The sequence below is a fragment of the Balaenoptera physalus genome, assembly GCF_965194825.1.
Source record: "Balaenoptera physalus genome assembly, chromosome: 8".
NCBI classification, from domain to species: Eukaryota; Metazoa; Chordata; class Mammalia; order Artiodactyla; family Balaenopteridae; genus Balaenoptera; species Balaenoptera physalus.
Genome location: NC_138887.1, coordinates 81,288,942 through 81,315,473, shown reverse-complemented (window position 1 = coordinate 81,315,473; position 26,532 = coordinate 81,288,942). Strand labels below are relative to the sequence as shown.

Here is a 26,532-nt window from a genome sequence, read left to right as displayed (position 1 = left end):
GGGGTTAGGACTCCAACACATGAATTTCGGAAAGATGTAATTCAACCCATAACACCTACTTAACAGCATGTGTTTTATAAAGAAGAAGGAGAAGGAGAGTGAGAAGGAAAAGGAGAGAGGAAGGGAGAGAGGGAGGCAGGGAGGCAGGCAGGCAGGAAGGAAGGAAGGAAGGAAGGAAAGAAGGGAGGAAGGAAGGAAGGGAGGGAGGAAAAGGAGGAGAAAGGAGGAGGGCCTGTTAGCAATGTATAGGATAGAAATTCTTTTCTTTAAAATTTGAAGTTTGATGATTTTACAGTCATTAAAAATAGTTTTGACACAAAGAATGCCATCAAGCTTAGACCTACATGGGACGTGAATGACACAAGGCATGCCGAAGAGAAGGAGCTGAGTGATCCATATTTAAAGGAACTATCCTCTCCTTTAAAGGGAGGGGAAATGAGAATGTAATGCCTAGGGTTGTTGCAAATACTTTTGCTCACGTTAATGCTATAATGAACTTTTTACACTTCTCTTTCTATGTGTGTCCAATCATTCTTAACTCTATTATCTGCATAAAGTTGATTAAAGAGACTTTAATCTTCATAAAGTTGATTAAAGAGCCTTTCCTTTCTGGTGTTATAGATTGATAACTCCATCCTACTAATGCAGTCATGATTCTAGTGCCCAGGCAAGGAGTCTTGCTCTTGTGACGCAGTGTAAGGTCCCTCTCTACCTAATCTCGATCTGATGCTCCATGTGGCGGTACCATTAAAGGCCTTTCCATCTCAGAGAGTAAATGTGAACTAACTCAAATCCAAAGACAATTTAAAACTTTATCATTATTGGTTATATCCACAAAACCATTGACCATAGTCTTAATAGTGTGAACGTCTGTTCAGACACAAAGAGCTCATCAGTTAAGTAGAGAAAAACAGAACAATCAATTTATTTATTCCACTGTTTTAATAGATGGATGCACAACAATCAGCATCCAGTCATTTACTGAATAATACAAGATATTAATATTTACCTTTGAGGGAAGCAGAATTTATACTGTGCCATCTTTCTCTCTTGTGTAAATAAATTAGAGGCTCAGGAAATAAAAGGACAGGTCAGGCAGAGAAAAAGCAGGGAAAGTAATTCAGGTAGGGCCAGTAGTCCATGGATAACCACCAGGTTTAGGTGAAAGTAAAGAATAAATCTGAATGTGAGAGCTGGGCCAAGGACAGATTCTTTAAATTATGGCCTCAGTGATGTGTGGTTAAGAAAGGTGAGTCTGACAGGGATCAGACTTGTGGTTGTCAAGGGAGAGGGAGGGAGAGGGATGGACTGGGAATTTGGGGTCGGTAAATGCAAACTATTACATTTAGAATGGATAAACAACAAGGTCCTACTGTACAGCACAGGGAACTCTATCCAGTCTCCTGGAATAAACCATAATGGAAAAGAATATTTAAAAAAGAATGTATATATGTGTGAAACTAAGTCACTTTGCTGTACAGCAGAGATTGGCACAGCATTGTAAATCAACTGTACTTCAATAAAATAAAAAGAAAAAAGAAAAGTGAATCTGAGGAAGATTGGAAACCAGGCCAACAGTCATGGAGGAAATGGACAGGCATATACTTCTAAAAATAATAATAGTAATAATGATAATAATAAGCCATAATTTATAGGCCTACTCTGCACTGTGTCACTTTGTACATTATCTATTTAATCTTTAGAACAACTTAGTAATGTTTCACAGGTGAGAAACTTGGATCTCAGAGATGTCAAGTATCTTCCTAATATCCCTTAGCTAGAGAGGAACAAGGCTGGAAATTAGATTCAGGTCTGTCTGATCCACAGATACAGTCAAACAAAAAACAAACTGCCCTAGATGGGTAGACAAAACTAGAGATCTAGAAAGTAAGGGACCCAGGAGTTGTCATTTTATATTTGGGACCGGGTAGTGAAAGAAATGAAGGATGAGGAATAGCTGCTGAGAATAAGAGCCTTGGAACTTTTGCAAGGGAAAAATAAGATAGATTTACCCTGGAGTTAAAGAAATTGGGTTCCAAAGATCATCTCAAGAATTCCTTCAAAAATTACTGACCAAGTAATTGACCCAGCTCTTCTCATCCCAAACCTTCTCAGGGTTGGTGTAAGCCTGAGTGTGTAGGCCTGGGGGTGCAGGGCAGGGCTGAACCTCGGGGTGGGGAACGAGTCTCGGCTGGTACAACAGTGGAGAGGGAAAGGAAGGCAGGCACGTGGGTCATTCTGTACAGCCAGGAGCTCCAGCCCATAGCGGGATTCCTGTTCTTTCTATTCCTCATTAAGAAGTGACTCAGTGGGGAGCTGCAGACACTCCCTGAGTCCCACAGCTGACTCCGTGCCGGGCTTACTGGCAGACTTGAGGGATCCTGCTTCCTCTTGAGGAAGTTCAGGTTTCTGCTGTCCAAACTATAGGCTTCCCTGCTGGGTCAAGCACAGGATTATCGTTGAACGAAAGTCAAGGGCACAGGCCTTTGAGCATTTCCTGTTTACTTGTTTACTAGTGCCCATTTGCTGGAATTTAAAATGCTCTGGAGGAAGTCAAGTGCCCATCTGAGGCAATTTCCTGACAGTATGAGCTGTGTGTGCGAGTCCATGTAGCTCCTGAGGGTGTGGAGCTGCTCCTGGTGATATGATGAATGATATGCATTCAGCCACACAGGGCAGGTGCTCACTTTAGAACATGGGTGAATGGTTGATGTGACATCTTGCTGATCTCTCTCGAAGGCAAAGTTCCCCAAGTATGTAAAAGACTTGGAAAATAACATAAAATTGCCTTGCACTCATAAACCAGCAGAATGTAAATGCTTTGTTTTTTAAAACTAAAAAATATTTTTAAGGCTTTTGCTCCACAATAGGATGGAAATGATATGGCAGTGGGGGAGCACAGTGATGGCAGTGAAGCATGGCACACCATGCATTTCACCGTTAATACAGCCAGAGACGCAGAGGAAGCCTTAAAACCTATTCTTAAGTGATGTCTTAATGCAAAAATAAAAATGAGTGCTTGTAAATGTATATTGAGCTGTCTGCTAGGCAGCTGAGGGCAATTGAGATCAGAACTGCCACTATGAGTCTGGGTTGACTGAGATTCTCCATTTCAGCTTCTTCATGATGACTAGTAATTTTAGGTTGAGTAAAGAGACACTTGGCGTTAGTTTACCTGTCTCTGAAGTAGAGAATATTCGGTGTGACCATGTCCGGCAGCTCCAGGACACTGATGTTTGGGAACTGTTGACCCTTTCTTAGGAATGAGAGCCTGTGATTACAGGATAGTTCTCAGAGATATGTGACAGATTATTATTTTCAGACGTGGTTAACAGACAAGAAAATTGCTGGCACTCATGCCAAGAATCTGAAAGTTATTTTTAAGGCAAAATCATCATACTATTTAAAAAAAATGATCACAGTCCTGCCATGTGCCAGAAAATGGAAGGAGCTCCGAGGGCAGTGATGAATTCTCTGCCCTCAGGGACCCTCAAGGAGGAAACAGACAAATAAACCAACAATTACACCTAGTATCACAGGCACCTTATATTTCCAGAATGTGAACATAAACACAAAAACACATATGAACACTGGATGGGACACTGGATCATTATGACTCATGGGACATTGAAGCTACCAATTTGCAAAGGAGCTGCATGTGGACTAACAGACAGCACCCCCCTTATGAAGTTCTCAGCACGTCTCCTAGCAAAAGCAGAAGTCAGACTCCCATGTCTCCACAATTCCCACATATTCAGCATTTTTAAAAGCCTTCCCAAAGAAGGAAGGACAGGGAGATGCAAGTTATATATAGAATTCAATAATAATTAGGTATTAATGTTACTGCAGCTGCTATTGCTGGTCAAGGTGAAGTAAGCCCTCTACACGCTCTTCCTCTCACTAATTATGGCTAAAACCAATACAACAAAACACAACTACTTAAGGAATCTAAAAAATAAGCAATAGGAGGGAGGTTGAAGAGGAAAGTCAAAAATTGAAGAAAAACCAGTATTTTGGGTTGTTTCTCCTCCTTTATTTCACTCCTCTCAGGGGAAAGTGGCCCCAGTTATGGAACTGGGCAGCAGACACAGACATCAGAACTCTGAACCTACCTTTTTCAACCAAAGCAAGAAAGGGGGCCCCCTGCAACCTGAAAAATGTGGAACACATCTCAATTTTTTCCTCTTCTTTTTCTCCTACTTCTAACACAAAGGTGGTCCCAGTCTGGAACTTCATGGCAGTGGCCGTGGCGTGAACACCTAAAGCACTGAGGACAAAAAAAAAAAAAAAAAAAAGTAACTCAGTCTCTCTGGTCAGAGGATCTGGCAAAAGGGTTCTCTGTGTTCCAAAGAGTATGGAAGAAATCTCCATTATTGTTTTCTCTCTCTTACCTCAGTGCTTTGCCCTGAATGTAGTGCCAGTCACATGCAACTGTAGAACAAAGTGAGCCAAATAAATGCTATGAGGAGCCCATCTTTCCAGCCAGAGGAACCCGGTACCGATGGCCCTGGGAACTGGAGAGTGTGCGGGAAACCCTGGAGAGGCCAGAATTGTACACTAATTCTGTGTACAAACTAACACAAGTTCTGGGCTTAATGCCCAAGCTGGACATGCATGAATCAGACCCAAAGCAGCATCACTACAACTTTGAGACCTGACCTGAGATGAGACCGCTGTTCCGCAGAACTTGTGATTTGTACCTAATGAGGTTAATTAGTTGCTGAAACAAACAAAATCAATATCCTCCAGATATTTTTCTGGGGAAAACTCCAAAAATCTCCAGAGGATGTGAACAGGACCCAGACTCCTACAACATAATACCAAATTGTTTAGAATAAAATCTAAAAGGAGTTAACAAAAAACCAGGAAACTGACCGGTTCTCAAGGAAATTCTATCAACAGATGCCAGTCCACTCCAAAAAAGCAAAAGTCACATTCTTTTAAAGTACCTATATGGGCCATATTCTGGGCCATTAAATAAACCCTAAACTTTGAAAAAATAATTGAAAACACACTAAGTATGTTGACAGTAATAAGTGTGTACGACCATAATAGAATTAAAGAAAAAAATCAAAAACAGAAAGATAGCCAGAACTATGGCATGGAACTTACAGTGAAGGATGCCTGAAGGTCCTGCAGATGTGAGGCGGCTAAGCAGTCAATGAAATTTAAGTCGCCCAGTAAGTTTGACCTCATTTGTATCCTCCTGGTAGAGAAGCCTTGGAAGGATAAGGCAGAATAGTAAAGATCAATAATTAGCATTTATTGAGCCTCTATCATGGGCCAGGCACTATGCATAATATTCTAAACAAAATTTTTACTCCTTATCACAATGCTGAATCCTCCCTCTTTTTCTTTCCCTCCTCTTCCTCCTCCTTTTTTTAAAAAAAAATTTATTTTTTAAAATTTATTTATTATTTTTGGCTGTGTTGGGTCTTTGTTGCTGTACGCTGGCTTTCTCTAGTTGCGGTGAGCAGGGACTACTCTTCGTTGTGGTGCGCAAGCTTCTCATTGCGGTGGCTTCTCTTGTTGCGGAGCACGGGCTCTAGAGCACGTGGGCTTCAGTAGTTGTGGCTCGTGGGCTCTAGAGCACAGGCTCAGTAGCTGTGGCGCACGGGCTTAGTTGCTCTGCGGCATGTGGGATCTTCCCGGACCAGGGCTCGAACCCGTGTCCCCTGCATTGGCAGGCGAATTCTTAACCACTGCACCACCAGGGAAGCCCCCCTCCTTCTTCTTTATGTACAGGAATTCCTTGATTAAAGGAAACATAGAAATCAGGTTTGACTTACAGGACAATCCGAGGATGCTGGGTGAGTGCTGGTCACCCAGCAACCCTGAGCTTATTACAAGTAAAAATGATTTTTGTATATTTTATGCCTTTTTACCAATCTATTTGGAAGAAGCAGGTGAAAGTTTGCAATTTTAACAGAGAATGTTTACTTTAGAACAGAAGCTAGATTAAAAGATCAGCTGGGGCCCAGAACACACATATTTTTCCTGCAGATCCAGCCAAATGTGAGACCAGGGTCTGGACATAATTCATCAGAGCCAAGCTATATTCTGCAGGCAGGCTGTATGATACCCACATACCTTTGCAGTACTGTCTGCCTTCAATTGCAAACACAGCCAACCAACTCATCAGAGAAGGACTAGAGGGAAAGCCAAGGCTGGCAGCAGGCTTGGCACCTCTTGGTGCCAGAAGCCACCTGCACACAGCACGGTGTAGAGGAATAGCCAGAGCGCCCTGAAGCCAATTCCTTCTAGAAACCAGCGGTGGTGGGGCTCATCCACCTCCAGCAAGGAGGAGCTATCTTCAGGAGGAGGTGGAAGGTGGAGGCCCCAGTTGCAGAGGGCTTGGGCAGTACCTTATTCTTGTCTGGTTCCCAGGGGCCACAACTGTCTGGTTAATACTGCACTGAATAGAATGAACTGATTCCAGCCCCAGCTCCACTGGGAAGTTCCTGAGTGGTCTTGGAAAGCGACTTCTCTTAGAGCCTGCTGCACAGCAAATCACTCCAAACTTAGTGGCATAAAACAAATGAGCATGTATTATCTTTCACTGTTTGGGGGTTGATGGAGCCCAGCTAGGCAGCTTTTGGTCCTCCTGCAATTACAGTCACGCAGTGGCTGGGCTCCAGTTTTCTTGAACTCTGCTCCGCTCATATGTCTGGCAGCTGGTCTGGGGAGTCCTAAACAGCTGGGGGCTAGAACATCTGGGGCTCCTCAGGCATTTCTCCCTATCACTGTGTGGTCTCTCCATATGGACTCTTCAGCACGGTGGCTTCAGGGCAGCTGGACTTCTTACACGAAGGCCCAGGCTTCAGGGGTACTTGTCCCAGGAGAGTGGCAAGTGGAAGTCAATGGCCTTTTGTGACCCAGCCTCACAGGTCACACCTCATTGTTTTTGTGGAGGTGTGAAAAGTCACGCCTGTGTTCCAGGGGAGGGGATATAGATCCCTCTTCTTGATGGCAAGAGTGTCAAAGAATTTACAGGTTTGCTTTGAAACCTCCATGGAGCCTGTGTTTCTTGACGTGTTGAATGGAAATAATACTACTTCTTGGGCTAGATCTTTTTGGGGGGAATGGGAGGATAAATAGGGCTAACGCGATGAACTCATGACCAAAGTCACCTAGCTGACCTGGTGTCAAGGGGCCAAAATGCCCAAGTGGAAGCCTCTAGAAACCCTGGGAGAAGTGGCTCATTCTTCCCCCAGTGCCTGTCATTTGTTGTATCAAAGGGGAGAATTCTCAGCCAGGAGTGATTTGATCTTATACAATAAATACTGTGGCTTCTGGGACTTCTGTCCTGCAGTCTTGGCCAGCTACAGGGTGCCCTGAAGCTTATCTCTGCAGGCTCAGCTGCAACAATGTAATGTGTATGTTCCAAAGCTAGCTACTTTTCTTGCCCACTTTTCCAGAAAGGCACTACACTGGGATGCCTGACACTAACTGCTGATGTCTAGTTTCATGCACCTTCCAGCTACCTTTTCCAACTCAGTCACATAAATATCTTTCTGCTTAGGCCTATTTTCCAGGCTGGTGGTTCCCACCACTGGTGGTGTCACAACTCACTGGGGTGTTGCAGCAGGCTGTCAGTGATGGTGCAAGTCTTTTGTTACTAACAATAGAGTTCCCAAGTCTGCTAATGACTTATATTGAAAACAATATACAAATTAAAGAGAACTCAAGTTAATCCCCATGATATGCCACACTCAGTTACCCTGAACATACTTTCTTGTGAAAGCCTGTAATTGTTGGATAGCCTTTATTTTGAAGGAAGCAATTTTTAGCTCTTAAAGGAAACCACAATTCACGGTGTCTGTCTTTTATGAATGTTCCACCACACAAGACAGCATAGACTCAAGCGTGAGGCAGAGTGGCCCCATCTGGGTTCATATCCCAGCTCCATCTCTAACCAGCTCTGACCTTGAGCAAGTTACCCAGCATCTCTGTGGTTTCTCCCTTTTAAACTGGGGATAATAAAAGTATGCACCTTGTAGGTTGTTGTGAGGATTAAATGGTGTCTATAAAAGACATAGAACAGTGCCTGAGATCTGGCCAAGGCTAGTTTTATAGCGGCTACTATTATTTGTTATTATGAGCCTTTTATTCTTTTGAGGGTTTTCCTTGATGTTTTACAAGTCATGTTGTTTTTGGGTGTAAAGAACAAATACATCATTACTGCTTTGCACCGTGCCTGCATGTAAATACACAGGACGCCTCGGCCTGGATTTCTTTTGCTTTCAAGATACTTAAAATTTCATGGGCCTCTTCCTTGGCTGGCTCCAGAAATGTGTCTCGGGCTTGGGTAGCTCCAGGAAAAATGAGATTTGGCACAAGGAGCTTTTCTCCAAAATACTTCATGACTCTCTTCACTGGCTTCTCATACTTGCACCTTGATTCATTTCTCCTTCCCTACATCCATCATTTTCAGGCTCTTTCTGTCTCTGGCCAGTCCAGGGTAGGTGTAGGGGGAAGGGGAGATTCCTGTTCAGGGTTTCCATGCTGTAGGAAAGCCGGGGCTGGGCTGAGGGGAGGAGCAGGAGTTAGGAGATGAATCCCTGGCTTTCAAGGTTGAATTTCCAAATACTTTTTCAACCAGTGCTGTGTACTACTGTGCTCTGCAGATTAAGTTAACATTTGTAACCTGATCTAAATGTTGAAGAGGCTACAAAAGAGGGATTCAAGTAGAGACCAGTGCCATGGACAAGGTCTTCCTCTGATGTGTCAAAGTCACTTCTCTGTTTTGATCAGCATGCCATCCCACATTCCTTGCATGTCATTGTTTTTGCTTTACTGCACAGACCCTGCATGAAGAAAAATTAATATATGTTAAAAATCTATCTTATAACTAAGAAATAAAAATAGAGATCAATTCCTTCTTTCCCTAAGGTTTTGGGTCTCAGCCTCACCGTTTGGTAGAGTCACCAGGGGAGCTTCTAAGAGATACAGCTGCTAGTCCTTTCTGATCTCACTGGTCTGTGTGAGGTCTAGGCATTGGCATTTCTTAAAGACTCCCAGGTAATGTTAATGTTGCCGGAGCTCCAGAGTGCGACCTGGCAGGCCTGTGGGTCTGTACTGAGCAGCTGTGGGTATTCCCTGTACCTCCTTCCCCCAACCTCAGGTTCCAAGAAAAGGGTCAGGTGACACCAAAGATGCTTCCGGCAGAACCCAAAATAATATATCGGTGTAACCTTTTAACAAAGTTTTATTAATAGTACATGGTCTATTGGTACCTACCTCATTTTCTTGGCAGTATTTTCAAAACCTATTTCCAAGATCCATCTTAAACTACTAAAGAAGAATTATTATGGACATTAATAGCTATTCTTCCAAAATATGACTCCAAAAAGAAGGATGAAAGATAAACTTTGTGAAGATGAATCTCTATTGCTTTGTCCATTTTTTTTCTATAGGCACAGTTTATTTGCTTCTCCTGAGTATGTCCTTCTCAAATGTACAGATTATTAAATATTAATAATAGAGGGATTTGAGAAAATAGTTATTTGTCTTAAAAAAATGCAAAATAGAAGCAAAAGAAAGGATCTTAATTTACTGGGAAGTGTGACCTCCAAACACTCAGAACAAATTCACATGGAGTAAATGAGTCTTAAACCACCATCCAGGCCAGGTTTTACGAGGTGTGGTCAGGAGCCTCCTGGCTAGACAGGCAGGCTACCTTTGGCTTTGTCCCAACTTCTCTAGGGACAAGGGCCAGTCATCTGCATTTTAAACAAGCTTCCTAGGCATTTTGCTTGACTTTACTTTTTAAAGCAGCAGTGCTATCTTTAAAATAAAATTGTGCACAGAATCCCAGTAAATAAACTGGTGAAGGTGGAGCTCCTCCAGTGAGCAAAGTAGTGATGAGGCAGGCTTGGAGTTCAGCAGGTGGCCTGTCCTGGGGGTTCAGGGAAGCTTCCCAGAGGCACTGCACCCAGCTGCTCGAAGGACTCCAAACATCCGTGCCATCTCTGCCTCTGTGCTTCCACTGAGCTGCCTGTTCCCTAACTTGTTGCCTTCTGTCTCTCCCTCTGCCTTCTCTCCATTCCAAGGGCCATCCTTGTTAAGGTCCTTGGAACTCTTCTTGTCTTACCACACTCTTTCTTCCTCAACCATCCTATTCACTCAATGGCTTCTGAAATACATGCATTTGTCCAAACAGTCACAAAAGAAAAGAAATTTAGAACATGGTAAGGTTGTGTTAAGGTGAAATAATTTTTTTTAACATTTGCACTTAACTTGCTGAATTGTAACGTGTTTTTTTTAATTGAAGTATAGTTGATATCCAATATTATATTAGTTTCAGGTGTATAACATAGTGATTCAATATTTTTATAGATTATACTCCATTTGAAATTATTATAAAATATTGGCTATATTTCCTGTGCTGTACAATACATCCTTGTAGCTTATTTATTTTATACATAAGGAATTATAAAAGTTTTTAACTTCCCAATGTTCTCATTTCATTGTGCATCTACTCTGGCTGGAGTGGACTTCAAGCATGCCCAAACATTTCTCTGGTTGTCCAGGACTGTTATCAAGGGCTGATCTTGTATTATGTCATTCTCTATGTTATATCAAGTAACTCGCATCAGACTTTCCATGCCCGCAGGTAACTTCTTAAAGTCCTGGTTGTGTTTATTTCGTGGTGGGAGATGAAGAAAGATGAGCAAATATCTAGTCTGTGTGTAAATCAAGCGTGCTGTGATAAGCTCCAGAGGAACTGCAGAGAGGGTCATGCAGAATTGCTCACAGGGCCATATTACATCCAAGTGTGACAAAACTCTGCACAAAGCAAGACGCACACTTGGGCCAATCACTGGGTTGTTGTGGCATCTGTTCAGGGGAATCTGGAGGCCCAGCTTAACCCTCTCTGACTTTCACACTTTGAACGGTGTCAGGAAAAGCACTGGCCCCAAAGCATCACTAACACCATTGCACCCATCACCAGTGACCCCCATCCTGAGTCGGAAACTCCTCAAATATGAATAGGAGTCCATGGAATGTGCAGTCATAGGACCAAGGATGGAATTTTGGGCTGTGTGCTCAGACACTGCCACTTCTTGCTCCTTTGTCCACTAACCCAACAAATAGGCCATTTGGGGCAGGTCAGAAAGGATTGGGATAAGCTCTTTTTCTTTGTGCCCCTCTTCTCTCATTAACTCAGGGCCAATGGCAACTGGATCTTGATTCCTCCTGAGGCTGCACAGAATCCGTACCACATAGCCTCCCAAAGCTTCCAGCAACCAGGCATGGTTTGCACTGCCCCTCAAGCAAGGTGCCAGGGCTAGCGCACTATCTCACTGCACTTTGCACTTCAGCTCTTGTAAGAGAAACCTTGACTCCAGACACAGTGTTCGTTGTCTGGATGCAAAATCAGGTGCTGGAACCCATGTCAGTTTTCTCTGAAGAGCTAAAGATTCCTTACCTGTTACTTCTTCCTAACCTGTAGCCTGGGACAAAATGGACACTGTAGCCACATGCAGCTATGCGGCAAGCAAAAGTAAGATGTTCCTTCACTCCAGCATTGCTGAGCATTGTGGGCTTCGGGTCATCTTGAGATGGCAATGAATTGTCTCCAGCTATTTTCTTAATGTCAGTTTCTGAAAACAAACCAGGATTAGCGGCACGAGCTGAGTTGAATTAATAGCTGCTTGGGAAGTAAAAAAACTAAATCTCTTAGTTTTTAAATATATCTGCAAAATTAATCCAAAATAATTATAGTTTAGAAATGTATAGTGAATACCTTTGAAGGCTAGACTTACATCCAGTTTATAGTCCTTACATTTCAAATGGTGAATCTCTGCTTATAACTAATAAATGAGATCAAGTACACCTAATCATAAATATCTTCCAAAGAGTTAGTTTAACATTTTAGCTGGTCTCATATTTGTCCTGTCATGCTCTCACTATTCTCTTATAGGCCTTCTATACTCCATTGTCCTGGTTATAGGAGCAGACTCTCAGGCCCTGGGCTTTGTCCCCTGTCCATCTTCCTGCTATCATCTCAGCCATCCCCACCACCCTCATGCCACAAGTTTACATCCTCAGAGCATGTCTACTTGCTATTTTTTCATATCCTATTTATAACGCATCCATCTTTTGATCACTAGAGTTCACTGTTTTCAAATAGAAAATTTTGTCCTTCCATAAGGCTCTAAATCTCAATTCATTTAATCTAACTAACCTTGTTTTCTACCGTTTAATTAATTCATTTAATCACACATTCAGTCATTTACCTACAAAGAGAATGGGCACCTGCAGAGTGTCAGGCCTTGAGACGCCACAGGGCGTTGGCAGAGGGGACTGTGGTATGCTACCCAGATTTCCCCTTCAGGTTTGAAGCCAGGGGTGTAGGTGGCTGAGGGCGCACTGCTGAGTCCCTTTGGGGACTAGCTTTCCATTGTACACATCCTGTGGAGCTGCCTGCCCAGGTTTCGCTCACTCTTGCAAGCAGCCACCAGTAACCAGCTGGTGTGGTGTCAAAGACTTGGGATCCTTGCCACAATTTAGGATGATTGGGAAGGGCCATCCTAACTCCAGGTCTCCCTATTGGATTGGCTGAGGCTTCTGCTACAATTGCATTGCAGTTCAATTTCTCTTTGCCCAATTCCACTTTCTTCACTCCCTTACAGGCTTTGTTCTTGAAAGTGCCCCCTCCCAAAACCACTTGCATGCAAATTTTCATCTTAGAGTCTTCTCAGGGAACCTGACCTAATACAGAGCTTTCCCTCAAGAAAATTACAGCCTAACAGAGAAGTCGGACAAATAAACAGGCAAATCGACAGTGTGGTAAGTGATATGACAGGGGATAGTCTAGGTTACTAGTTGTATGGTTCAGGGTGAGGGGTGAGGAAAGTTCCTGCAGGAGCTGATTTCTAAGTGAGGTGTTAAGGATGAGCCAGTCATCCAGGAGAGCTGCCAGGGGCTGGGCAGGACAGAAGTATGACAGTTTAAGAGAATGGCATGTGTAGAAGTCCAGGGGGATGGAGGACACAGAGTGTTGGGGAATGGTGAGAGATAAGGCTGGAGAAGGAAAAAGTAGGGAGAGGGTATGACATAGCACAGTTCATGAAGGCCTAGTGAGTCATGTTTAGGAATTTGGAAGTGCTGAATGATTTTTTAAAAAGAAGTGACATCAGATTTGCATATTAGAAATGGTTCTCTGGAATAACGATGGGCAGCAAGAGAAGATGCAAAACAACCAGGTAGGAGACGGTGCTGAAACTCATGGGAAAATGATGGTGGACCACGGCAGTGAGGATGGAAAGAAAGGAATTTGAGAGACAATTATGGGATAGAATCAGTAGGATTCTGTGATTGATTGGATGTTGGAAGTAGTAGAGAAGACATAAAGATGACTCCCTGGATATGGGAACAGGGAAAATCGTGGTGTCATTCACTGAGATTAGGAGACTGGAAACGAAGCAGATTTGGATTTGGGGGTTTGAAGTGCCAAAAAGACATCCCAGTATGAGCATCGAATGGGCGGTTGGAGATACGGATTTGAGGCTCAGTGAGGAAATCTGGGCTGGAGACACATGTTTGGAAATCTCCAGCAAAAAGGCAGTAATGAGATTGCCCAGGGAATGTGTATGGAGTCAAAGGAGGAAAGGCTCAGTTTTAAACCCTAGGAGACATCAATATTTAGTGAACAAGAGGGACCTTCAAGGGAGACTGAAAAGGAACAAAGAGACACAAAACCCAAGAACATGTGTGTCAGAGAAACCAAAGGAAGGGAGTGGTCAGATACCAAGATAAAGACTCATGTGTCCTGTGAATTTAGCAACGTGGAGGTCATTAGTGATCTCAATGAGAGCAGTTTTGTGGTATGTTAGATACAATGCCAGACATCCATGAGCTTGACTGACTGGGAAATGAGGAAGCAGAGATGACGGGTATAAGGAACTCTACCAGGAATATCTATGAATGAAGCAAGGAGAGGGAGAGGGCTGTTGTTTTGGGGAGATGTTAGTTTGGGAGATAGTTCTAATTAAGATGGGAGTCACTTGGGCAAGCTTAAGGCTGTTGGAAGGCAACCCAAACAGTAGAGAGATGACCCAGCAGTTAGTTGGTAGAGTGAGGCACCAAGATGGTGGGATGGGGTAAACCAACGCTTGGAGAAGAGGTTGGTTGCATATGGAAGAGGGGCTCCTTCTTGTGATGGGAAGGAAGGAGGGTCTTGGGTAAATTTGTGGGTATATGGGAGGACAGGGAGGCAAGTCCTGATGGTGTCCAGTTTCTCCGTGGAGTAGGAGGAAAGGCCTTGTCCGCTGGGAGTATGGGAGTTGGTGAGACAGGTGTGGCAGGTTTGCAAGACTAGCTGTCATGACCAGCTCAGGCTGCTCTAACAGAATACCATAGACTAGGCGGCCTATAAAAAACAGATGTTTATTTCTCACAGTTCTGGAGGCTGGGAAGTCCAAGATCAAGGTGCTGGGAAATTCAGTGTCTGGTGAGGGCCTCATTCCCCATTCAGAGATGGCCCTCTTTTTGCTGTGTCCTCACATGGTGGAAGCAGGAGAAGGAGTTCTAAGTCTCTTTCATGGGCACTAATCCCATTCCTCCGGGTTCTGCCTTCATGTTCTAATCACATCGCAAAGGCCTCATCTTCAAACACCATCACACTGGGGATTTGGTTTTGACACATGAATCTGGGGAGGAGGGAATTCAGTCCATAGCATTAGCGAACATTTGCTGTATCTGCTCTGGAGAATGGTACCAGGGGAATGAAGGAAGATTTCAGGGCAGCACTCAGGTCCAGTTGCCAGTGGAATCTAAGAATTCATATGAGTTCCTGCCTTCCAAGCTGTGGGATTTCTCCAGAACTCTTCAGTAGCACGGGCATAGATCCAAAGTTGGACAGTGGGATTTTGCCAGGTGAGTGAGACGGAAGGAACATGCAGGGAATGCGGGGGGGAGAACCTGACAGAGAGAGTTGCAGTGATGGGCTGGGCCCTGGCACTTGAGATGGAATAACAAGGAGACTTAGAGGCACTGGAGGTGGGTTGCCTGGATTTTAAATGCAGGAGCAGAGCCAGATTGAGGTGATGACAAGAAGCAGGATGGGGCCATTGGAGTGGGGCGATGACATGGAGTAGGAATGCAGGTCACCAGAGAGGAGGATATCAAGGAGCTGAGAGGTTCAGTGTTAGGTGCTCAAGTCATTTGCAGCAATAGTAGGAAGTGAGAAGACCGGGGGCCAGGGCTACAGTAAATGGTGGGGGAGTGTTACCAGGTAGTCTGTAGAGGACAGCAACGATTGAAGGGTAGAGATGACAAGGGCTTCAGAGGAGCTTTCCGGAGGCAGAAAGGAGCTACAGGGAAAGAAGGGGGTGGAGATATGAGGGAATGAACCTGTTGCAGGAGAAAGGGCCTCTGAAAAGAGCCAAGAGGTACAGACCACTGAGATGAGCTGAGTGTATTAGGGATGGATTGTTGGCCTCAGGGAGCACAAGGTAAGGTTGGGTTGAGGAAACAGCTTAGTGGCGAGAGGATAAATTGTGTGATACATCCAGGTGCTTACCCTGGAGAATGGGCTCAGAGGACTGACCATTCAATGTCCAAATGAATCAGTCCCCCACCTTATCTGCATCTGGCGGCAGGTGAGGGGGAGGCTCAGGCTATGAGTCAGCAAAGGCCCGCTGGATGCAAGCAAGTCCCTGTTCACATTAGAGGCTAACAGTGGGATTCATTGGCTCCCAGTGTTCCTAAGGCCGTGTGTGTGTGTGTGTGTGTGTGTGTGTGTGTGTGTGCGTGCGCGTGTGTGTGTGGGGGGCAGGGGTGGGTGCTCAGCCTCATTTGGCACGGAGTCTGCTCAGGTGTAGATAGATTTGGGGGCTCTGACACCCAGGATCCATGTCCGGGCACTCTAAGCATTTCATGCTCCAATCTCTTTAATCCTTTTATTTATTCCTCAAACTTCCATCAGTTGTTTCTTCCCTTCCTCATTCCCAAAAGGATTTAAGATGTTCCTGTTAGCACTTACTATGGGCCAGGCACACAAGGGTTTCGGATATATGTTGTTCCCTCTCTATAAAGTGTTTTCCAAGTTTCCTTCTGTTCAAACAAGATCTATCGTTCCAACAAGGCCTAGACAAGTTTCATCTCCTCCCTGAAAACTCCTCAGTCATATCAGATGCGGTCTCTTCCCTTTGGAACTCTTTCAGTACTTGTGCTCTGAATCACACATTTCCCTACACAATCATATTTTCTCCTAGCTTACCCTGACTCTCCATTGAAACTGTAAGACCTTTGGGGATAAGGACTTTATGTGAATTTTTAATGTCTCTGAAATCCACTAAGACACCAAGGACATAGTAAGCCCTCAGTAACAGGAACTGCATTTTAGGGAGACAAGCCCCTCTGTAATGGAGTGTTTCTTGACAGTGCACTAGAACTAGGACTAATAATGAACTTTCTGAGTTTCTCAGGAACAGCCATTGGAGCATGAACAGTTTAAATTACAAGGTCAGCTACCAGAAAGACAGAAGGTAAAATCTGAAAAGCAATAAAGTAGCAATTTACATTTGTTCTCACCAGAGACTAAAGAAATACATTCATTATAACACAGTGACAAGCTAATGTTGGGGCTTTGTGGAAAGTTGAATGTTATACGGATATACTTTGTTGCACCCATTTTAGGTTTCTGTGAAGTGTGCCTGGATTATGCAGGTTCCTCTCTTGATATGAGCAACTGCTGAGGGACACAACTGTCAGAATCTAGAACTTGACCCCCAGACACTTCTGCAATAAACAGATCAAGTGACCTACTTCAAGGAAATGAGAAACAGATGCCACAGTCAAGATCCTCCTTTTGCTGTCACTCTGTGGGTAGGAGAGCAAGTGGGAGGAAAAGGCGGAAATTTGGAAGTTTTAATTAGGGCCTTGAAAATGCAAATGTAAAGAAATAAGGAAATTGGTTCCCGGCAGTCTTCCCTTGACCAAATTTTGCTTTTCATTGTCCATTTAACAACGTTTCCCTGGTCCCTATACTTTAATGTCGCTAGGCTTTATTTTGGGGCATTTACTTGTCTTTATTATTTTATTCGCATCTCCTCCTTTAAATTTCCTATTTCTCCATCCCCAAAGCTTTTACAAAATTATTTTTTTAATTAAAAATTTTTATTTCAAATGCCCAAGATGTAGCTTTTAGTGAGAAAAGGATTGGGCTTGTACCCCGGTGACCAGACCAGGGATTCTTCATGAGTGGTTGCTCTGTAGGGTTTCTACCCTCGGAATTTGTCTGCTCTGATCCAGTATTTCTATAGTGTCACATAAGGAAGTACCTTTCTGGTACATCTGGAACTCCTGGAAAAAAGGCATTAAAGGTGGCCAGTAATTGTAATACTTTAATCTGTATTCATTATAATCTTGAATTAATTCTTAGGATCATCTACACACATTTTTTTTTTTAAAGCAGCTTTCAGTCCCCCCCCCACCCCGTTTCTCTCTCTCTCTTTAGCGTCCACCACTATGTGGCAGCCCTTAGCCTAAAGATATGAATATGAATAAACTGCATTCCCTGCTCTTGTGGGTCTCGAGGTATAAAGACAAAATGAAATCTGGCACATAACTTTCATGACTATTCCATTTTGTGCTCTACCACTCTCCCTGTGTGAAACATCCTCCTTTCTTGGGGGGAGGGGAGAGAGAAGTAAGAGGAGTTGCCTCTATTTTATCCAAGCTTAATGACCCATGAATTGGTCATCCTTTGTAAAGCATGTGTGGGAAGCAGGAAACTTGAAGGGGAGGAGCAACTGCTCAGACAGCTGAGAAACTTGAAGCCCAGAGCGTGTGGGACTGGTCTAAACATCACACAGCTGTCCTTGCCCCTCAGCACTCTATTCCTCTGCATCTTCACATCCATTCTGGAGTGTCAGCTTCAGGCTTCGGGAGGACAGAAGACTTGCCACCCTCCGTATACAGCATCCACCGCTTTGAACGTTTATCGAGCAATTACTTTGATGGAAGTAATTGTTAGATACCTTACATATACTGTCTTATTTAATTTTTACAAATCTGTGGGGTAGATGTTTTTATTACTCTTATTTTAGGGATGAGGAGACCGAGCCTCAAAAAGGTCTGGTAACTTGGCCAAGGTCATACGGTTGGTACACGTCAGAGCAAAGACTGGAATATGGGCCTACTGTCACCATGTGTTTTGACCAATATGCTAGACTGCCCCCGCTTGGTCGCCAAGAAGAGAAGGGACTCCTCAGCACTGGTGGATCTGATCAAAACCCACTGGGTGTGGCTTAAACAATAGGTGTTCCTCTTTCAATACAGTTCAACAAATTTTCACAGTCAGGCTCTGGGCTAGGCTCTGTGGGACAATATGAAGTTGAGTAGGAAAGCTTCTTTGCCTTCTAGAAATTCGAGACCATGGGAGAGGAGGGCTAGAACTAAGTAACTTTCAACTGCACTACAGAACACAGCATATTTAATCTTCATCTGACTATGTTATCTCCTGCATTCATTCACTCAATCACTCATTTATTCTTTCAACAAGTGTTTTCTCTGGCAAAATGGTACCAGTTGAATCGAAGAGGGAAACACACTGGATCCATCTGACACATAATTTCAGAATACAAGCATTCTGTAATATCGCTTCAATAATTTTAAAAAACCAGTGTCTAAAAATAGTTGTTCCCTGTTCTGATGAAAGACAGGTGAAAATTCAAATTCACAAAATATAGAGTATGAGGGATTATTAATTAGCATGGCAAATTTTTTTCCCTTTACAAAATAATTAATTGCCCTTAAAAAGGCATAACAGTGAATGGATGCCGATATTAATGAACTTCCTTAAATAACGAAATCACTGGACAAAGAAACTTAAGGGCAAGGATCCACAGCCTCGTGAAGCACCTGGAATTACAATGGAGATAATCAGAACGATGTGGCTTGATTTACAAAATTGGGAATTAAGGACAACTTTTTGGAACAAGCCCACTTAACACGGCAAGGGAAGGAACTTAGTTATCCACGAGGCTGTAGGGTTTTGTGCAAAGAATGCAAGGGTGGGGGGGGGGGAGAAGGGTAACTGGGATCTGCCTGGTTTTCCCAGTCTTCCTGGGCTTCCTTCAGTCATGCCTTCCGCTTGCTACGTGGAAGAAAATGCGTTTTCGACTAAGGTTTTGTATTTTAACAGCAAATAAAGTTTTTCTGCTTTCTTTCAAGCCACAAGGTTACAGCTTTTAAAACTAACAGAACATACGATAATTTTTTCTTCTCGGTCCATTCAATTTTATCACCCTCAAACTGGGCTCCTACCCTGGTTTTCAGTTTTAATGTCAGGCACACACTTGTGTCTCGACCCTTAACAGCTCCCCTTGAGATACTCTGCTGCCATTTTAAATCGGGTTGCCCCGCTCGTCGTATCAGTGAATGCGGGAGCTGCACTCGGCAGCGCTCTAAACTGCGAGGCCACACATTGTGGAGTAACGTAACCCAGTGGCTCTACTTTGTTCTGCTCTTCTTCCAGCTGCAAGGGCCACGGAGGCTCCAGAGCGCACGCACAGCGCCCCCCCGTGGTCATTCCCGAGCGCCTCCTCCCCGGTCCGGCCGCCCCCGCGACGAGCTGCTTGGGCCACGCGGGCTTTCCCGGGGTCCACTTGCAGCCTTAATCGGGTCCGAAACTTCGACCAGCGGCCCCCACCCGAGAGGGCCCTTTCTTCTTCCCGGCCGCTCCCAAAGGGAGGGACAGTCGCTCCCGGGAGGCGATCCGTGCCCTCGCCCTGGCCGAGCCCTGCGCGGGTCCCACGTAGGGCCGGGGTCGCCGGGCTGCCCCAGCTCGGCCCCCGCCCTCGCCGGAAGTCCGCGCGTGCGCGCTGGCTGTCCGGGAGCGCGCGTCCGGCGCGGAGGGGCGGGGGGAGCGGGACAGCGGCCGCTCACAGGGTGTCCCCGCCCCCGCCCCCCGGCGTTCTGCGGTCGCCGTGACAACCGGAGCAGCGGCAGCGGCGGCGGGCGCGCGAGTCCGGCGCCGCCTCCTGGCCGCACCGCCAGGCAGGCAGCCGCCGCCCGGCCTTGCAGCTTTCCCCGCCTCCCCGCCGGCGGGGAGGGACCGGCCCGCCCTCCGCCCGCCCGCCGGAGAGTGAGCGGCGCCGGGGCCGCCCCGCCAGCCCTCCGTTCGCCGGCCGCCGTCCGGGCGCGCGCAGCGAGCGGGCGCGACTATGCCAAGATGGTCCTGCAGGCGCGGAACAAGCACCGGGAGGCGGCCCCCAAGCCGCCCCAGCCACCCCGCGCCTCGCAGTCGCCGCTGAGGGGGGCGCCAGATGTCGGCGCCGGGGAGCCCGGGCCCGAGCGCGCGCCCTCGTCCCCTCGGCGCAAGGGCGCCGCGGGCAGGAAGGGGCCCCGCGCCGAGCCCGCCTCGCCGCTCGCCGGGGGCGGCCTCGGGGGGCGCTTGGCGGCCGGGCTGCGCGGGGCGCTGGGCCTGCGGCTCTCGGGGCGCGGCCGGACCTGGACCACGCTCCTGCTAGGTGAGCAGCCCAGCGCGCGGGCGCCGCCGGGACGCGGAACTTTGAGGCACGGGCGCCCCTCTCCCCTTCCCCTCCGCTCTCCTCCGGCTTCCGCGCCGCCGAGCCCCGCCGGTCGGTCCCTGCCAGTTCGCAGCCCTCTCCGACTTTTCCTGGGACATCCTTACCTCTTCCTTCCCTCTCCCTCTCCTAGGCTCAGTCTTCGTCGCTCCCTTCCTACTTGCTCTCTGTCTCTGCTTTAAAAAAAAAAAAAAAAAAAAAATGGCCCCGAGATCAACAGCTGCCCGGCCTGGCCGCGAATTGGCAGGTCTGCGCTAAAGAGATTGGACGCTGCTGATTGGCGCGGGCCGGCAGCCTTCCAGTTATCTCGCCTCCTGTCCGGGAGAATGGTTTGCTTTGGGTTGGAAGCGATATCGCTGAACTCAAAGCAAGAGCACGTCCCCTGTTCTAGAAAGTTGCTAAACTTACAATTAAATTTTGGCGTGCTGTTTTTCTTCTTGGCTGCAGACACCGCCTATGGCACTTTATTTGTGATTCCCTTCCGCACGTCACCTTCCCGGTTGTGTTGTGTTTTGGGCGCCCAAGCTGGGACCCTGCTGACCTGGGAAAGATTGGTATGGAGGGCTCCCCCTCATCCGCTGCCTTGACCTAACGGATGATATGTAACGATGTGCTGAAAATATAAGGTTGAAACATTCAGATGTTGTGGACCGACTTCAGGTTTCCTTTGTTTTCTGATCGACATTCTGATAAGGCAAGTTATAGCAGTTTGGATAATAGGCCTAATTTTTCTAAGTCAGCAAGTAAAATGCTGTAACACTGCCTTTCCTATATAATGTCATTAATGGGATTTGGCTACTGAATTATTTAACTCTTGGTCCTTTCAAATTCCTTTAGTGACCCCAAAGAATTTGGAGTTCAGTGTAGACCAGGGAATAAAATACAACAAATCGGCTTCCCCTGAGATCACAGCCGCTCAATCATAAAAAGCCAGTCATCACAGTGTGTGTGCGCCTACACACACCCACATTTTAATGGGCTCAGGAATGTTGATATTGCTTTTGGGGTACTTTTTTTTCTCTTGTAGATTCAAGCCTAGCGAAATTCAGTATTTTCAGTACATTTCTCCTTTTTTTCAGTAACGAGCTTGAAAAACCTTGCCAGTGTGCAGGTTAGTTAAATTCACCTTGGGGAGGCAGCATGGTACAGTGGATGAGACAGAGGCTCCTGATCCAGTTCACTGTGTTTAAGTTTGGTTTAAGTTTCAAGTTATTTCCTTTGCAAGCCTTGCCTTCTCTGTGACATGGGATTATCACCTGCCCTACTTACTCCAGGGCACATCCTGAGGAGCAGAACAAAAAGGGGTGGGTACTATATGGCTAGACACTTTGTATCTAAAACATTTAACAAATTTTAGTTGCTATTAAACTAAAAGCACAAGCATAATATTGATTTGATATCTGGTGACAGAATGAAGTTGCATTTTTCTTGAATAGACAGCTACTATAAACATTAACCACTTTGTAGCAAAATATGGAACGGCATCACTCCTTCAGGGAGGTTACAGTAACAAATCATAGAATAATATCTATTGCCATTTTCTTATGTGCATATTTTCTTTGCTTGTAATTTCATTTCCTTTGAATCTTATATTGGATGGCTTATATTTGGATCTAGTAATGGCTCATACCTAAGTTTTGTATTAATGTAACAGTGTGACACTTTACTTGACTCATCCCTTTGGGTATTGGAAAGAGGTACGGTGAAGGTGCTGTCCCACATTTTTGGATGTACTCTGGACACTGGCCATCAGATGGATGGAGGTTGGATGACCAGACCAAGGTCTAGAGACTTTCTGTCCTTGCTAACCGTTTACATGAGGACACGGGGCAGCTTGAAAGATGATTCTGGAGAATAACCAGACCTGGAATGTTTGGTTCTTTCTCTGGATCTGTACTCTCAGAACCTGTAAAGAGGAGCAGAGTTTAGACATTTTTGAAAGCTGCCTCATGTTCACTCTTCTTCCCTCCCAGAATGAGTGAGAACTGAGCTGACATGGTATGGTTTTTTAGTACAGGATTTTGCTATGACAAAAATTGCTTCATTTGTGTTTTGGAAGAAATTTTACAACTTGAGGCTCCCTGATAGAAGCACACCTTTTAAAGAGAGGCTGACTAGGGGTCCCTAGTCTCTCATCTCCTCCACGTGTGTGAAGCACTGATGGGGAACTCACTACCTACCAGGATGGCCCTTTCCACTGTTGGGCAGTCTTAAGCCCTGTTAAAAAATTCATTTTAATAAACATGTTTTTCTTTTTTTTAGACATTATTTACCATTTAATGGTAACAGTCATAAAGAAGGTCTTTGAAAGGTTTAGTTTTAGATGTTTCAACCCAGTAGCTCCCTATATCAGCCAGGGGAGGCAGTGGTGTAGTAAGAAGAACCATGACACAGTGTTTTCCTAACTTTTTTGACCACAACCCGCAGAAAGCAACACAATTTACGTTAAACTGCTCACACTTCTGAAAATCCAACCCTGTATGTTTATGCATGTGTCTCTGTGTCTGTCAAACTGCTTATGTCAGTGTCCTGGCAGGAAACAGATTTAACAAGTGGCCTATTTTCAAAAGTGTGAGCAGGTTTAAGGAACCCACAAAGGACACTGAAGCACCCAGGGTTTGTCACCAGTGGGAAGGTGCTACCACCTCTGGGCCTGAAGGGGAAAGGGAGCTTCCTCCGGAGCTGAACCCAAGGAGAGCTGTGGAGTGGGGGCAGGATCACCCAAGAAGAGTGACCCCAGACACTCTGCCCACCCTCTGATCTCCCACTGGTGCCTCTCACTGGCTGACCAACGGGAAATCCTTAGGCAAGGGGCCCAGCTGAATCATTCTGTAGGGTCAGCCTCCTGGGGCTGGGAACAAGGCAGAGAAGGGAGGAGAATGGATTTGAAAAGGGAAATGGAGACTAAGAGCAGTATGTGCATACATTTAAAATAAAAAGGTCATGCACTGTACTCACCCTATAATATACAGTGCATTTTGATTTTCTGTTCTGTCCTTTTTTTTTTTTTAATTCTGTTTATAAACCATTAAGCTGATTTCACGATCTAGTATTATGACCCACAGTTTGAAAACACTGCTTTAGAGGAACTGTTTTCTGATTCTGTACCTGTTTCAAACTCATTGGTGCCTGAGCAAAGCATTTAGCTTCTCTGCGCCTCAGTTTGTACACATGTAAAAATGGGAGACCTGGACTAGACTAGTGGCTCTCAACCTTAGCTGTATACTAGTGTCACCTGGAAACTTCAAAAAATCCCGAAAGCTAAGCCACACGTCAGACCAATTAAATGAGAATCTGGGGTGGGGTGAGGTGGAGGGAAGCATTAGTAGCTTTAAAGTCTGATGTTCTGCTTCCCTTTAGGAGCAGACTGTCTAGCATTACAGAGCTGACATTCCTACTTGACAGCAATCCCCTGGAACTAAGTGTATCTACCCCTCCCCTCTTTTAAATGGGGACACAGACAGCCCAGTTTGCCATAGTTTCTCCTAATCGCTATTGTTTTCGCAAAACGGGCTGTGAGTTGCCATTTATCATCTGATATGTCTGTTACTTTAATTGGAATAGCATTCACGGAGGTGGTGAAGACTAGGGGTGTGGTGAGGGGACAGATTTAAGGGAAAAGATCAAGAATTCTATCTTGGACATGTTACCTTTGAGACATTCGTGAGATGTCCAAGTAGAAATGTCAAGTAGGCAGTGGGACATAAGAGAAGAGATCTGAGTGGGAACATAAAACAGGGAATCATCAGCAAATGGGTGGTATTAAATTCATGGGAATTGATGATAGTATCTTCTCCTGATATGGGGTTTACTCTGTGCCAGGCATAGTTCTAAGTATTTTAGATTAACTGACTTATCTCAAATTCATTTAACTATTAAGTCAGTCCTCACCATGACACTGTGATTGTCATACCCATTTTACCAGATTGGGGACCTGAGGCACACAGATGTTAAGTAACTTGCCCAAGGTCACCCCTAGAATGTGGAATGGTCAGGACTTGAACCCAGGCAATGTGGCTCCAGAGTTCATGCTCTTAACTGCTATGCTTATATTTCATCTTCTCTAGGGTGAGTATAGCAAGAAGGGAAATGAAGCCCCAGGGTCCAGTTCAGAGAAACCTCAGCATTTAGTGCTCAGTAAGCATTAGCTTTCTTGTTTCTTCCTTCTTCAGGGGAAATAAGGAAGAGAGGGATCATAACTAGAGATAAGGGAATAGAGGTGGAAAAAGAGCATATTGGGGTTGGCTTAATGGGCAAGAAAAGCTGAGGAACCGAGAGGCACGGGGGCCACTGGCCATCTTGTGGGATGGCTTTCAAACAGACACTTAGACACACCTGAGCACCAGCCCTGAGAGTGTGTTAATACATAGATGTTGGGCCAATACAGTTCCCCGAAAGTCAGTGAGTTGGATGGGTATTTGGGCTTTTAGAGAGTTTCCTCTGTTTAAGACCAGTTTTTTCTTTCTAAAGTACACTTGTGGTTAACTTTAAAGAATGTTTATAATCACTTAAATATATGTTATTATTCAAATATACAATTAGGAGGGTTCTGAATATGTGTATTCATGAGAGCTCAAATAAATAACAAATGTGATAAGTTTAATTTGTGTAAATATAAGGATATATTACCAACTTGTGATTGATTTTTGACCCATAATATGGCATCAATACTGAAAGCAGATAAAATTTTATTATCTACATGTGTGTATTTTGATGTTGCTAAAATTTGCACTATAGCTATTTTTGTAAGCTTTACACACTTTGTGTGTAAGATTAGGCTATGTTATAATGTCTCTTAAAAAAGCTTATGTTAATGAGATATTTACATTATCATAGAGACTACAAGCCTGTGTGCTTGCTTCCAAATGGGGTAGCATAGGCTTTATAATTTATGTTTAGTCTTAAATTCTTGTTTTGCTAGTTCATCTTTTACCATCATATTATACTTTGCCCAAACCATTGGAACATTATTCTTCCAGGGAAGAGTCTGCTAGTTTTCTTTAGTTACCATTCTGATGATTACTAGTCATAAAAGTTAGTAAAAATTATACCTCTTTCTAGGTCAAAACCTTTACATTACTGTTTAATCCCATAAAAAGCAGTCCTGTTTCATAGGAAAGATCAGTTCTCCATGGGTGATCTTTCATAATTCAAGAATCATTGAGTACGATTAAGTTTAAAAAGTGGAAGAATTAATTTTTAGAGTACATAAATCTACAACTATTGTAACTTTTATTTTTGTTTTAATACTGATTTTCATTTTCTCAGCATTATTACTCTCTCCCCCCCCCCCGCCCCCGAATGCATTTAAGAGCTCATATATCTTCATGTTTTCCTGGCATATTTCCTCATATTTGACTTCCTTTCCAAAGTAACCAATTATCAAGTGTGTTTTTCAGTACTTTCACTACACGTAATTGATTCTTGGATGGCATTTTGTATTTTAATCATAGCAGCAAATGTGAACATAACAGCGTAGTCACCAAAATCAGTCACAGAAGTTCTGAGTGATTCATTGTAGTGACCAAGGATGGAGGTGATTTTATCTTCTAGTTTACAGTAGCACCAACTATATCTTAAAACACAGTTTATAAATCACTTGGCCAATAACTTTTGAAAACTTGCCATCTTGACAGATGTTTAATTTGAGAATATTGTTATAATTGAGAAGAGTGAGGCTTTATTCGTATGTTCACGCCAACTCAAATTTGCCTAATATACTACTGCTCTGCATTGCATTTTCCTATTACTTCCTAACAGTAACCACTGCTTTTTGTAGTGCAGCCTTTCAGTGCTGCAAATGTCACACCTCAGAATACTTTCCCCACGTTTTAATACTAATCATAAAGTACTTACATAACTAGCAGAGAGCTACTGTTCTCTACTACGTTTAAAAGTTTTTTAAAAATAAGACCTGATTCCTCACTCTTCTCATCTTTGATCTTCATGGAAGTTTCCTGGGAATCTAGAACTTAAAAGTTAACTCCTGGAG

The 26,532-nt window shown here is 44.5% G+C and overlaps 1 protein-coding gene and 1 long non-coding RNA gene across 5 annotated transcripts in view; one reads left to right on the top strand and one right to left on the bottom strand.

Annotated features, from left to right (window-relative positions):
* Nucleotides 1-576: 576 nt before the first annotated feature.
* Nucleotides 577-26,532, bottom strand: LOC309665590. Of its 2 annotated transcripts, XR_014266550.1 has the most exons (4): nucleotides 20,648-26,532; nucleotides 17,182-17,313; nucleotides 11,432-11,606; nucleotides 5,229-8,807 (listed from the first exon to the last, which is right to left on the bottom strand). It is a non-coding gene; the product is annotated as an uncharacterized lncRNA (long non-coding RNA). The 2 variants fall into 2 exon arrangements; XR_014266549.1 differs by lacking the exons at nucleotides 5,229-8,807; nucleotides 11,432-11,606 and adding an exon at nucleotides 577-5,219.
* The window catches only part of DPY19L1 (dpy-19 like C-mannosyltransferase 1), a 245,109-nt gene continuing 238,614 nt past the window's right edge, over nucleotides 20,038-26,532 (top strand). For all 3 annotated transcript variants that reach the window (XM_082471750.1, XM_082471749.1, XM_082471748.1), the window contains exon 1: nucleotides 20,038-20,483. In XM_082471750.1, coding sequence (XP_082327876.1) covers nucleotides 20,186-20,483 — 298 coding nt within the window. In that variant the 5' untranslated portion in view covers nucleotides 20,038-20,185. The remainder of the gene's footprint in view (nucleotides 20,484-26,532) is intronic.